The following is a 15,726-nucleotide window of genomic DNA, read 5'->3' as shown; positions in this document are numbered from 1 at the left end:
TTTTGCACTACTAAAACATTTTTTTTGCCAAGACTACTCCAGCGCTGTCTTCTTTCTTTCCAGGATCTTAAATGACATCTGAAAAAACACAGAAATTTGGAAATATCTTATAGATGTCAACATTCTATGGCCAGGATACATCAAGCTCCAATGCTGGGTATCACCTACATTGTGTCGCCATACTCTGGCATCACAGCTTGAAGTATCCCAGCCTTCGTGCTTATTTGAATTCTTTGACTTCAGATCACATGGTTTATCCTATAGTGATAATGACATCTGTAGTGTTAATTCCCACCTCCAAACTATTTTGGAGAAACCTGTAATCAAAAATTGTTCAATGCAAAGCACAACAAAACGATGGCCTAAATATCGACAGCAGATGTAGGAGAGTTGGCAGGATGGTGTACCATATTATGAGAGTCATGCCTTATTAAGTGGGCGGCGATTTAATTACACATGTAATTTGTCAGCATTAAAATGGGCCTTGTTTGCATTAAAACTGCGTGAGAAAAAAAAAAGGGCAAATTAGTTTTCCTTGGTAGTAAAAAATAATGACACATACTTGGGAATGAACCAATGACTTTGCAAACAATAAATAAATAAAGACATCAAATATAAGTAATGGTGAAATGAACCTCATCAGTCTAAATGCTGCTGCAAGGCTCATTTACTTCACTAACTGCTTCTGCTGCCCTACACTGGCTGCCCATATCCTACACTACAGTGTCAAATTCAAGCCACGTGTGCACATACAAAGCTGTACATCACACCGCTCCTCCTCTCTACATCTCTGACCTAATTTCCAAGTATACTCCCACACGCAGTCAACGCTCTGCTCTTGATCTGTCTCTCCACCTCCCTTATTACTTCCTCTCACTCCCACCTCCAAGACTTTCTCCGTGCTGCACCCCAACTCTGGGATTATCTACCACGTACAATCCGACTCTCCCATACCATACCTACATTTAAAAGTGCCTTCAAAGCACACTTTTTCAAGGGCTCTCCAGCTTTTGATAGCCAAAGCTGCCACACACTATCCCTTGCGTCTCCACTCCCCTTCCTTCTACAGTGTAAGCTCCTTGGGGCAGGGACCTCCTTCCTATTGACTCAGTTTGTCTTAACAAATATGTAATCTTGTCATACAATGTTACTGTCCGCCCTCCAATTTTGTACTGCGCTGCGGAATATGTTGGTGCCATACAAATAAAACATGCTATCTTGGCTATGCAACATCTTAAGTGCCACATATATAGTGTCTGTGGAGTTAATATTGGAGTTAGAATTGGAGGTGAACAATACAAGAAGATCTGGACTCTGTACTTCAACAACAACAACAACAACAACAACTCTGCAGCTATGAGAACTACATGCTCTGATAATTTGTACTCTTCCTATCCTCCAATACTTGGGAAGTCTCTCCTAATGCATCTCACTATGCCCTCTATATTGTTTTTTCTGTTTACGGTTTTCTTACTCCTTTGTAAATGTTTCTGTTCTCTCACACTTCCCTCACTCCCCTCCTATCCACATTTCTTTATCTCTCCTCCCCTCCACCTATGTATGTGCCCATACACTGCACCATTATTTATACACCTCTCTCTGAACAACTTCTTTACCCCTCAATAAAAAAGCATCCCCACAAATCTTCTATTCACACCCTCTCTCTATCTACTCTTTCCTGCTGCTGGGGATATCTCTCCTAATCCTGAACCCAGACATATACACACCTGCTCTCACCCACACCTCCCTGTCACCTCTTACCCTGCTAAAAGGTGTTAACCTATCTGATTTAATACTGACTAACCTTCAAACTCGCCTCACAAATCAAGCATCTCAATAGCCTGCACTCATGGCTATTGTCCCACACCCACAGTCCCTCCTACAAACCATTGTGGCCAAGCACTGCCACTGACAGCACTTATTCCCTCACCTGCTGTCTCTAAGTCTCCCATCATACCATTTAGATTGTAGCAAAATTAGATGCGTGGTGCTAAGGACCATACAGAATAAACGAAAATAATGCAATATGTATGAGTGGATACTCCAAAAACGAATCCTGGATAATATAATGCTCAAATGAGGACAGGTACTAGGTGTGGCCTCCTGGTTGGTTAACCCAGCGGTGCGCAAAGTGGGGGGCGCTGGATATTTTTTTAGGCGGCGCGGGCGCTTGCAGAGGCCCTGCGCTTTTCCCTGATGCATTTAAATTAAATGCCGGGTGACCGCGTGAGGCCTCTGCAACTCACTTGCCATGATTCTGGAGATTTGCTGTGACCGTCGCCATGGCACCGCGGCATCATAACTCATTACATAAATCATTACACTGCAGTGTCATGCGGAGTGATGTCACATGTCCGTCTCCATGGCAACGGGGTCACGTGACATCACGTTGTGGTTTTCACTTTTGTTTTTTATTTGTTACAATTATTCTGCCACACACACACACACACACACACACACACACACACACACACACACACACACACACACACACACACACACACACACACACACACACACACACACACACACACACACCATAGGGGATATACATCCCAGAGAGAGGTGCTTTACTTTATTTATGCATGTATTTACTTCACTAAACTATTCAGGTCAAGCACAGCGGAGCCACAGGAAATCCCTAAATGCCCCTTGAGTATGGATCAATATCATTGTAAGCAGGCTCTCTCTGCTCAATTATGGAGTTCCACATGTTGCGTTCGATTCTATCAGTAACTGTGGTACTCCTCGCTTTCTGGGTTATTAACCATGTATCTTCAACAGTGTATTTTAGTCTGCCTAAAAAACACCACACACACAAAATTTTATTTATATATATATATATGTTTTTAATATTACACATGCACTAGGCATCAGAATAAAATCGATATCATCTGTCACACAAATAAAATACATGTTTGCCAAACACAGGGCTTTACCTTCTCTTGGTGTCATTATTCTGCTAATAGCACAGAAGTAGCACAATGTTTCGGGGCTCAGTACCCCTTCATCAGGTGGACTTAGTGATCACTTTGTGCACCTGATGAAAGGATACTGACCCACTGAAACGTTGTGCTACAGTACTTTTGTGCTATTACAGCAGAATAAAGACACAGAGAGAAGGCAAAGCCCTGTGTTTGGCAAACATTTATTTTATGTGTGCAACAGAAGATTATATCGATTTTTGATATTTTTGTACTTTTGGGATTCTGGCACACATCCACCCAGCTACATTTATTATTCATTTATATTCCAGAATTGGAGAAGTTAGTTCATATGCTCTACAGAGATTGGTTTATATCTGAAAATTCATCCTAAACTGTCCTCCTATAAACACATTCTCTTGTAATAGAGTACATCCTAGCAATACCAGGCTATATACGAATAGGAAGTTATTATAGATTACCATCTCTTTAACCCCTTATTGTCAGAAGGATCTGCACTGCATTGCAACATGTTGTTAGCGAGTATGGCAACGGATGGGTGAAATCTACGGTGATAAACAGCGACTATTCCTATTAATTTACTAACATTTTTATAAAAACTAGTCTTCAACATATAGAGTATAATAATAATAAAAAAAAAATAATAAGTGAAAACTGCATTATAACATTATGTTAAAAAATAAGGATGAAATATTGACCTGCTTTGTGCTTCAATCCTCGCATCTAATCTCTGTTTTGCAGTTCTTTTTCATAGATTTATGTATACACATTTAACATTTCGTAAAGATACTTACAGTGATTTCATTAACTTGCTGTGATCTCAGTAATAGTATAAACTTCAGATATTATCTGATATTTAATATCAAACCCAAGTTTAGTGTCCTACTGGGACATTTATGAATCATTTACAGTATGATAAGGAAACGTCTTTTTCCCAAGTCTGACATCGTGTCTATCTCTAAGGGTGAAAAGCAGAAAGACCATTTCGTGTTTGGAAACAAAGACCCATAAGTGAAAGATAAATCGATTTTATGGAGACTTGACCTGTCCTTCTACCATGAACATAGGACACAGTCCGTAAACACAGTGTTCCCCCTTGACCTTATCTACAGTCACACTGACTCTATGCTTTAAGTGGAAATGTGTCCAATCAATATATCCGAGCCATTGGAAGGAAAACAGTGATGCTTGCAGTGTATTGAGAGCAAGCTAATCAAAATCTATGAGGCAATATTGTTTATTAATGTAAAAAGATATATGGTTATTATATATGCTAGCCTTGATATCAAATCAAAACCAATATTTTATTTTTCCTTTTTCAACAAATATGTTTCATACTTTGGAAAAGTTGGTTAATTTATATAGAAAAAAAAGTGTATAATATACTACTTAGTTGTTGAACTATGTAATTTATATATGTAATTAATAAAATATATATATATATATATATATATATATATATAAAATATATATATATATATATATATATATATATTTTATATTAGAAAAGAAAAAAGAGAGAGAGCGCACGCCCCATAGCATAATACAGTACATTTATTGGGAAAGGGGAGGGGGAGTAGAAAATCCACTCACAAGGGTAGTGTGAAATATATCACCGCCAACTCTGGTCACTCAGCCTCCAGACCCTGCAGTCCAAATCTCACTTGAAGCTGCTGGTAGATGTTCTCTGGTGCATGAGTAGAAAGGCTCCTTAAAATCAATGATGCAGTCTTTGAGTTTTAGGAAAATCTCCAATCTCTGCTGGCCGCAATGTGTATCAGCGCTCGATACGGCCTGTCATGCGCTTGCGTGATGACGCAGTTCGGTTCCCTAACGCGTTTCGTCACGTGCTGTGACTTTCTCAAAGGGTTGCGCAACCCTTTGAGAAAGTCACAGCACGTGACGAAACACCAGCAGCTTCAAGTGAGATTTGGACTGATTTATGCTATGTACTGTATTATGCTATGGGGCGTGCGCTCTCTCTCTTTTTTCTTTTCTAATAGGTATCATCTGGATGTGGTTCATCCTATTTGAGAGCTGCCGAAGATCCCCTCATACCAGGATTATTTTTTCCTATTTAAAGATTTTCACTCAAGGACTGGTTTTTATATCAATTTTTCTTTTTGCTTGTATTTTATGTTATCACATGTTTTTGGAGTGTTGTCTTAAATTGTTTTTCACGAAATAGGAGCACATAATATATGTTATATATATTTATTTTAAATTGAAGTATACACATCTATAATTTTTAGTGATTTTGCCTATTTAGAAATATTAATTTAAATTATCATTAATAATATTTTTACACTATTTAAACACTTATTTGGCGCTACTTCACTCCCTTTTCTTTTTCATATATATATATATATATATATATATATATATATATATATATATATATATATATATACACACAAATAGATTTTACCAGATGGGGGTCCGGGAAAAAACGAGTGCGGCACGTCCCTGAGGAAGATCACACTTTGATGACCGAAACGTTGGATGCAGTGCCATGTATTTCTATTGAATACAACATTTCTGGATTTCCCTGGCTGTGTGCTGTCTCGTTTTTTCCCAGACACCCATCTGGTAAAATCTATTTGTGTATGTGCATATATGGGACAAGCATCAGTGGATTATCTGTTTACAGTGTGCCCTTTTGTTCTTGTATATATATATGCACTGAATACAAAGATCTGGCACTGCTGTGAATGTGTTTAAACCATCTGTAGAAATCAAAGGATTATCTATATATTAAACCTCATTAAAAATGGCATTAAGAGTTGAATAAAAAAAAATAAAAAAAGTTGCAAGTATTATCACAAATTACAGAATTGATATTGCTTGGATTGCTCCTTTATCATGTACAGTAATGTCAAAAGTAAATGGGGTTTTAATAAAGCACCTTCTAATGCTAAAATGTAAGCCAAGAGAGCAGCATGCAATGCGTTAAAAAGCACTGATGACTTTCAAATCAATTGTGGTTTCACAGAAATAGTGAAGTCGATAATTTGTCTGTAAACCTGGACTTCCAAATTGACAAAGAATGTCATGACAAAGTTCAACACAAATGGCATTCGTGATCACAGCAAGGAAGAGGTTAAAGCACAGATCCTCTCAACTGAAAGTTACAAGATTTATCTTGTAAGTAGTTTCACTGTGGTCGTACTGTCCTGTATGTATCTGTCCAGATATACTGCACAATTTGTGTTTTTTCTTTAACCCTTTATTAGGGGGAACTAATGAATTCAACTGCAATCGTCATTTTGGTTGGGAACATCATTTGGACATTTAAAGGACTGCACTGTATGGACACTTTCTATTGAATTAAGCGCCAGGTATCCTATATGGTTTTTGTATGAGTTTTGTGTGTAGGTTGAGGAGATAACCTGCACTGTGGGACACTTAGGCTGCTTTATTTGTTTATTTTTTAGTCTTCACGTTCACTTGATATTGTATGTGAAATGTATTATATTGTAAGCGTAATTAAGTATGCACACTATTTAATTTAAGGCACATTTTTTAGCATTAGCTCATTATAGGTTAAGCGCTGTAGTTTTGGTGTATTAGTTAGTTATTTTCATTATAGCTGAAAATAATAATGAGCATACGAACTGTCTTCAGCCGGCGTGGAAGCAGCACGGATCCATTCCAGAGCAGCAGGTAAGCAGTCAGTGTGAGACTTCTGCCGGGGAACCACGTGACCGGAGCAGGAGCGTTTCTATTGGACAGACAGTCCAATAGAAACGCTGCTACGCCGGTCACGTGGTTCCCCCGCAGAAGTCTCACACTGACTGCTTACCTGCTGCTGTGGAATGGATCCGTGCTGCTTCCACGCCCGCTGAAGACAGTTCGGATGGTGCCACAACCACAGGACGTCTTCCTCCACCCTGCAGGTAAGTGCCAACCGGGTAACGGGTACCGGGCCAGGTAGAACTTTAGATTTTTGCCGGGTACCCATTACCCGGTATAAAAAAAAAATACATTAAAAAAAAAAATTGGACCCTGTACAACCCTACTTTGTACAGTGAATTGTCACATGTCTTAATGCTATCAATCTATCCTGTTAGTGAAGTATATCACGTTTTATATTTTTAAATGGTTTAGGTCTAAGCAAACTTCTGGGTGTTGATATCCAGATCCTGTGTCACTGTGTATTCTCTATCGGTGCATAAAATATTAAGGGTGGTCTACGTGCAGAATGTGTCGTTATTTCTTCAACAGCAATACGTGGTTTGAGATCACAGCAGTTTAATTGTAAACAGCACTATTGGGCATGGCTAAACAATATGGAGCATGTGTGAGAACGTTTCTTTAAGCTCCATTAGATAGCAAAGTAATACAAGTCTGATCTATACGTATACAACTAAGTTGCCATCAAGCTACAAACACTTGAAGGAGTTTGCACCATATAATATAAATCCTAATCAATAATGATAAAATAGGTATAAAAAGAACAAGGTTGCTCAGTTTGTAATGGCTTTCCATCTAGAAGTGTCAGACAGGCTTAAGCACCAACAAAGCAGATACATTGTGGAGCACTGCCAAGGCTCGTAATTAAAATGCTATTTTAAAATAATTTTGTAATTGGATTTTGGAAGTTTAATTCCTCATTCTTCCCATTCTTTTGCGTGTTGGTATTTCTTGGGTCTATGCACACACAGCTCTTGGTGTGAAAATACAAATAATTATTCAACAAGCGCTTGCCCTGAACTGCATAGTCTGATTCTGGAATGTCAAATAACTAGAAATATGATGACCATTCTTGAGGTCGTTCAGTTAAAACTCATATTGGATTTGATTCTTTCCAATAATATTTTTTTTAGGTAGAATAATCTTTTTGTGAAGTCTAGGTCTATATATTTTTGTAATCACACTATGTTACGGTTTTATGTATTTGGTAATTTTGTGTTAGTAAAAGATACTTGATACACATACAGATGACTGATTGGTAATGATGAAATAATACTGATAGATCACTTTACTCAAGGTAATATAATGAAAAATATATATAAATAAATCCCATGGGAACACATTTTTATCAGACAACTTTGCACAGACAGTCTTAATGCTATGAATATCAGGTGTTGTTCCAGTTAGGGTTTCCTATATTTTACTTGAACATTCGGTACTGTGCTTAGATGTCTTGTGGCAAAAGTGTGTAATTAACATCACATAATTTCAACAGTTGATACCTAGTGCTTGTTCTTATGTCCCAGTATCTTATGTAAGTATCATATCCACATGACAGCAAGGTGTATGGTGTTTCGTAGCAGACATCCAGAACTCCAGCTCCTCTTCGGAAATCAGTTCCAAGGCAGGTCATCAGCTGCCCACTGTAAAACAGGACACATAGCAGTAGAGTGAGCATATACAGCAATGCCCTAATGATGAAGCAAACGGTGGCTGGCAGCTATAAACTAGCATGCAGCACTAATGTCATTCTGTACTTCCATCACAAATTATATCCCTAAATTAATTTTCATTACCAAAATATAGCTATAATGTTTATTAGACAGAATGCCAATTGTGCCTTCTTTGGCGCATATCACTTTTTTCAGAGCTGGCTTTTCGTACTTATGTATAGCTGAAAGTGAGTAATACATAGGCTTCTAGGTCAGTGGTTCTCAAATCAGGTTCCTGAGAACCATCGAACATTCTATTCCTCTTGTACGGAGGGCCATTCAATGGTGTGTAAGTGCATTGGTTATTCCTAAAACCTGGTGTGTCCGATGGACCCCACAGAGAGTTTTGAGAACCACTGGTCTCGGTAATATTTCACTTTTGATACATAAACTGAATGCATGACTCATTACAGTATATATTTTATTTATATATATATACACACACTCCAATTTATTTCATAATCAAAAAACATATACTGAAAGATGAAGATTGCTTGCATTTGAACCATTGCTTAAACCTAGTATAGGTTTATAGCATATTCATCTGTGATTGGCTTATACAGTATATGCTATTCTCAGCAGTTAAGACACTTATGGGCTTATTCTACATCGGCCCAAGCACCCAATCAGCCGATTTGGCGAATATAGACTAAGCCTCTACGGGGCACATTCAAATGGTCCCAAAGAGGCCGATTGCACAGTGTTTTAGTCAAACGCAGTGTAATCGACTGATTCAGGGTATGGTTTAGTAAGCACTTAAAAATGTGTGACGACTATAAAATCTTAAATGATAAAAATGTCTTCATATTGTAACTATGATTAAAAAAAATAAAAGGTGAAATGCACCTCGGAATAGAAGCAAAGGGCTTAATTACCACCAATATTCAAAGCAGAAAAATGGAATATCTGTAAATTCACAGGTTATAAATCTAAAATTCGACATAGTTAGAGAATTTGATGTTTGATTTGAACTCAGTTGAATTTTGGATCACATTTTTTAATCCGAGCAAGATTTAGGGTAAAACTCAAAAAGACGCATCTGTATTTAAAAAAAAAAAAAAAAAATCAACATTTTTATTTTAAACGTTTAAACCAAAAATGCAAATCTTTTTTTTTTAGAACCACAACACAAACATTTTTTAGACCACAAACTTAAAAACACCAGTAAAAGTGCCTACCCATTACACAGCAAAAAATTATTCAGGAACAAATACCTTCATCATAACATTCTCCTTAAATATGTGAAGACGTGTTTTCTACACATTAGCTTTATAGTAATGAAACAATCTGTTGCTATATTAGAATATACTGTTATTGTTTGTGACAGGAGTTATGGTCACAAGTTTTCCAGCACCAAATAACAGAAAAGACGGTGCAAAACAGCGCTAAAAATCACAAACCCCTATTGGGACAATTAATAAACAGTGGCAGCCAGACAAAGACTAACTGTACAGTCAGTAACTAAGCATGGAAGGAAAAAAAAGATAATGTCGACGCCAATTAAATTAGAAAAAATATTCAAACCATGTGGTGAACAGTCCAAATCAAAGTCCTTTAGCAATGGTGATGGAAGACGAACAAAATGCAGATTCTCTCCAAGACGTGACGTGATATATGAAAAAACAAAGAGAAAAGATTATAGTGCAGTATGTCAGTATTGTGGACATAAAAACATATAACACTAACAACATATAACATACAAGACAGACTTACAACAACAACAAGCCAGACAGAAAATAATAAAAAAGCTATTTATTGACAACTAGTGCAGGATTCTGGAGGGTGTCACACATCAATCCGGGGGGGGGGGGGTAAAATCTTTACCCTACTCACAGAATGGAGGATGTTTGAAAGCAGTAGGTGGAATCACTTTCTGTGAATCCAAGATGGCGACCAGAGCTCTCTCTCTGGCGTCTCCACGTGGCAGATGCTGTGTGGAGCTCCAGGGACACAGGAACAGTGATGCTGCTGCGCGGGCGTCGCGTCACGCTCTCTCCTCCTGTCGGTCTCCTATTCTCCTGCTCTCCTGCTCTCCAACCGGGCGGTGTGCTCCCCAACTCCAGGAATCAATTGCTTCTAAAAACGGATCTTCCCAACGCGTTTCGTGCGCATGCGCGCACTTCTTGAAGAACAGCATCACTGTTCCTGCGTCCCTGGAGCTCCACACAGCATCTGCCACACGTGGGGACGCCAGAGAGAGAGCTCCGGTCGCCATCTTGGATCCACAGAAAGTGATTCCAGTCCTACTGCTTTCAAACATCCTCCATTCTGTGAGTAGGGTAACGATTTTACCCCCCCCCCCCCGGATTGATGTGTGACACCCTCCAGAATCCTGCACTAGTTGTCAATAAATAGCTTTTTTATTATTTTCTGTCTGGCTTGTTGTTGTTGTAAGTCTGTCTTGTATGTTATATGTTGTTAGTGTTATATGTTTTTATGTCCACAATACTGACATACTGCACTATAATCTTTTCTCTTTATTTTTTCATATATCACGTCACGTCTTGGAGAGAATCTGCATTTTGTTCGTCTTCCATCACCATTGCTAAAGGACTTTGATTTGGACTGTTCACCACATGGTTTGAATATTTTTTCTAATTTCATTGGCGCCGACATTATCTTTTCTTCCTTCCAGCACCAAATAAACTATAATCTACATTATTTTGGGTAGATTCCCTCGGCTCTGTGTTGGAAGAATATTTATCTGCATGGAATTCTGGGAGCTGCAGTTCTGCTCTGGATATGTTACTAAACCATTTTAGAAACACCAAATCCTAAAATCCCTTGCATTTTCATGAACCAGTTTAAGCTTGTTGCAGTACTCTTTTCAAGCTTTTCATCCAGAAACATTCATAGGTTAAAAACTACTACTTTAGAACAGTGTTTTTCAACCGGGGTTCCTAGGAAACCTTGGGTTTACCGGGCATTCCTAAAAGGTTCCATGCAATTTTCAAGTCGTTTGAAAATTGTACCAAATACACAAGAATTTACAATACAACTAATCCTTGGCGCGCTACTAGAGAGGATTGGGGTTCCTCAGAATTTCACCATATAATTATAGGGTTCCTCAATCACAAAAATGTTACAAAAAAAACCAACAACAAAAAACACACTGCTTTATAACATGGTTTCCTCTAACAAAAAAAAGTCTTAATGTGTCACAAATATGTCTTAAATAACCAAATGATACAAAACTTTATGATTCACTGCAAATCTAGAGGACTGCTTGTGAATTTTTTTTTTTTTTACAAGCCACTGTAACCCATAACATCTCATTTGCAACATATAATATTTATTTTTTACATGGAGAATTTCTATAATCCTAATGAGTCATTTGCCTGTAGGTGGTAAGTGAAACACTGTCAAACTGACGCACACGTTGATTAGTGGAATTGTTTCAGTTTCACGGCAGGTTTGGTGTCATTTCTTAAGTACAATCCGCTATTACCTCAATAATTACATAATCTTGTGAGATGTTGTTTAAAATTAGTTTCCTCACTTGTCATGTTTCAAACACGAATACTCAGGTTGATGGGTATTTCTAGAAGTAAGACGCAGTAAATACCACACCGTGAGGATCCGCTGTTGCAGTAAGACATTTATGATATATAAAATGGAAAAATACAAAAGATGAATGTAAAGAATTGCGCAATTTGTTCCATGTCACACATTTCCCTCTAAAGAAATGTGAACCATCAGTCACACATAGAATTCTGACCTCCAGTATACTGTGCTAAGTCCCATGGTCGCTGCCTACTCAGTGCTGGCTAAATGAATCGATGTAGGCAGCTTTACACCAACAGTTGAGCAATTTTAAATGCGTCAGGACGTAAGGATGTCTGTCAGCAAATAGGCAAATCAAATAATGTGCAACACAGTGGGTACACAATGAGGTCAAAGTATTCACCTGAATCAAAACAAAAGAATCTGGTGTCTTTATTATTAATTTCATAACCGAGTCAAAGCTAGGCCTGAAAGTCATACCCTCAATGAGTAGGCTATAAAGAGGCTATATTGCATTTCACAACAATGTGTGTGGTGCACAGGAATGGATGTTACAGTGATTCTAATGAGAGAGTGATTAGGTCAGATCCAGGCATCTGTCAGAAATGTACCAAAGACATGCGAGCTGCAAATATTATTTGTAACAACCTTCCTCCTTAACATTTGTGAAGTATTTGTTTTCTGAAGATGTATCTATCTATCTATCTATCTATCTATCTATCTATCTATCTATCTATCTATCTATCTATCTATCTATCTATCTAGATAACCAAGTAAAGGGATGGATTACAGTGTAGGTGATGGATTATTTGAAAATATCAATTGTAAAGAGTATTATTTATAAATTAGCAGATCATTAAAATGTATAGGAGAAGTACTTCTGATCACTGTATTGTACTTGAGCAAAAAGTATTGCATAGTTACCAGGGAAAACTAATCATTACTTTATAATCCCTGGGAACAGCATCTAAGCGACTTCTTTTACTCCAAAGCAGAGCTACTTAGCGGAAAATGAACCCAAAAACTAATATGATAATCTTCTGGTTTTCTCAATAATTTAACTGCTCCCCTTGTATGCGACACAATGGAGCTAAAGCACCTGCTCTTTAAATACAAGTAACAAACAGTACACTTTAAAGCTAAAGAAAAGAATCTGAAATCAGATTCATTTGTAGTGCTCCATTATTTTGTTGCTCTCTGGTCCTTGATCCAGTGTCACAGATCTGAGACACCATTGCAAAATGCCTTAATTCCATCTGTAATCTGGGCTAAAACCTCGTTTGCGGATAAAGACCACACAAAAGGAGAAATAGAGTCCTGGGAGATGTTAAAATAAGTAAACACCTTTGTGTCAGAGAAATAGCTGATAAAGCAGATTAGCGTCTGGAGCGCTGGTGTTCCCAGATCAGAAGGCGAAGCCCTGTACGATCTTTGTAGCCAGCACGCTTCTATGATCACAGCCCTGGCTGCATGCTGGGGCCGGCCTGTTTCCCCAGTAGCTCTCCAAAGAGCAGATTATGTAGAATAACAATTTCATTGTCACTGTGTAATTCCCTCCGTGACCGTGACTGTGGGCAACTACATCAACCCTTGATACCATGCCCCTAGCAACCATTTACACAGGCTAGACGGCCCTAGCGACAGCCCCCCATGCGAGCATCATGGACAAGCTTTAACATCAAGTGCATGAACTAATCCCCCAAACCAGAACCCAGGGGTGCTGGGTATTGGACTTTGAGTTTTCTTAAAGCACGAGACATGTGGATTCTAACAAGATGTTTTGCTCACACCCTCATTAGTGCTTTCTAACATCAACACTTTATATTTTGTAGGGTGAGTAAAAAAGTGTCACAAATAGATAAGTCACTAAATGGTGCCTGTAGCTGTGTTGAGCAAGATATTTAATGGGTTATGATATCTTTTAATGTACCAACATCTCAATCATACAAGGTTTTCTTGTGTATAAGCTTTGGGGACTACAGAGATCTCATAATCAGATGAATAATAAATAGGTCAAAAGATTAAAGAATATTCCAATTCAGACAATTGTGGCGTTTCTTGACTTGCATAATACCACTAGGTTCTCCGATTATACTACCCGTAGGCAGAAATTCATAACCAAAGTCTTTCTTTCTGAGTAACTACAGGGAATATGTGAACCTGTTCCAGATTGGGCAGCCGCTGATTTATCAGATTTTATACACGTATAAAACACAACAGACACACTTCATGCAATGAATACATTCCGCTTGTTTATAGATTGTTAGAACTTTTTTTATATCTTTTATTGCTGAGCTTACTCGTGTTCAGTGTCTGGTTGTCAACTGTATAAAATCAAATCATTCTATTATAGAACATGATATTCCCCTTCGTTTCTGCACTGTACCTTCTTTAAAACGACTTGGTCCCATCATGGAGCAGTAATGTGGTCGTTTGACAGAAGTATGGAGTGGGTTAAAGAATGAATTGTTAGACAGAGTCACTATTTTTGTTAGCATATCACTGGGGAAAACTAAAATATAGTTTTAATATAGCAGACTTCTTTTGTGTTCACCTTTCCTTCAATTACAATCTGCAATGTCTGAGTCAGGCTATTTGGGAAGTTCTTTGGAATGATGATATGATGTTCACATAGATATCAAAGGTGTACGAGCGCAATCTTTGAACAAAGCTTGTGCCCTTATCTCTCCTATTCTTCCTGCTTCTTATAGAGTGGCAGATGAAACAGGATAGCAGATTAAAAGACAAATTTGTCATGTGTTTTAACTTCAAAAGAAAGCCCTTACCATCATTCCTTGCTTTAGACGTCTCCTAAAGGCTACCGACCACCACAAAGAGAACAATTAGACAGCACTGCCTCCAGTTACACTACAATAACATTGCTGTCATTCCTCTACCAAGCTCCACACGGACAACAACAATGTGTTTTTTTACCTGTAATCATCTATACCAGGGGTGGCCAAATCCAGTCATCAAGGGCCACCAACAGGTCAGGTTTTCAGGATATCCCTGCTTCAGCACAGGTGAGTGAGTTGAAGACCTGCCAGTCCTCTACTGACTACAAAAAGAGTTGAGGAATAACCAAGTATTATTTCACAACATCCAAAAAGTAGTATCTTTGGGACATTGGGTGAGATGAGAGGTGCAAATTGCCTCATTGGCCTTTTCTAGGAAGAAATGTAATTTTCCATAAGCAGAATGCAGTAAGTTAATTTATGTAGTATGAACACGCTCGCTGCAATACATCCAACTTTTATGAAGAAGAGCCAGTTTCCTATTATAACCCTGTATATTTTCATTTACATTTTGTGTTGGTTATCCTTTCAGGGCCATTATTTTTGTAAGCTCTCCTCTTTCCATCCTTCCCTTCTTTCTCTTTTCCTGCAGTTGTCGGGGTTGTTGGACAAGCCAAATAACTGTTCTCCGCTTCCTTGCTTGCTGCCCCCATACCTCAAGCAGTTCCATCAGACCTCACTATCCATGTCACAAGCTCAGAGAAATGGCGCATAGCTTGGATAGTTCTCGCCCCTCCCTCTATCATTATAGTCATATTATCAACATGACATCAACAAGTGCATCCCTTAATACGTGACCGTCCTGGTGCGTGCAACTATTCCACATTGTAAACTCAGATCTCTAGAAGGTTTGTATTTATATTACGCTGCAAATGTACCCTCACAGGCTGTGCCCTTTAATAAATGAGTATGTTCTGTGAATGGTGAATGCAGCAGCAGGACCTATGATTGCAGACTAAATTACAAATCTTATTGTTTCTCCCTTTTCATTTTCTTAGTGTGGTAACATGGGTTTGAATTTGATTGCACTGAAATAACGTGTAGTACTTCATGAAATGAAAACCGTGTTCATATAAA

At 38.2% G+C, this 15,726-nt stretch overlaps 1 protein-coding gene across 2 annotated transcripts in view; it reads right to left on the bottom strand.

Moving 5' to 3' along the window:
• Positions 1–15,726, bottom strand: part of FBXW4 (F-box and WD repeat domain containing 4) — a 160,581-nt gene that overhangs the window by 5,634 nt on the left and 139,221 nt on the right. For both annotated transcript variants that reach the window (XM_075612422.1, XM_075612421.1), the window contains one exon: positions 8,141–8,281. In XM_075612422.1, the coding sequence (XP_075468537.1) occupies positions 8,141–8,281 (141 nt within the window). The remainder of the gene's footprint in view (positions 1–8,140; positions 8,282–15,726) is intronic.

Source organism: Ascaphus truei, chromosome 8, assembly GCF_040206685.1.
Source record: "Ascaphus truei isolate aAscTru1 chromosome 8, aAscTru1.hap1, whole genome shotgun sequence".
In the NCBI taxonomy this organism is placed as follows: Eukaryota; Metazoa; Chordata; class Amphibia; order Anura; family Ascaphidae; genus Ascaphus; species Ascaphus truei.
This window is presented reverse-complemented; position numbering and strand designations above follow the sequence as displayed.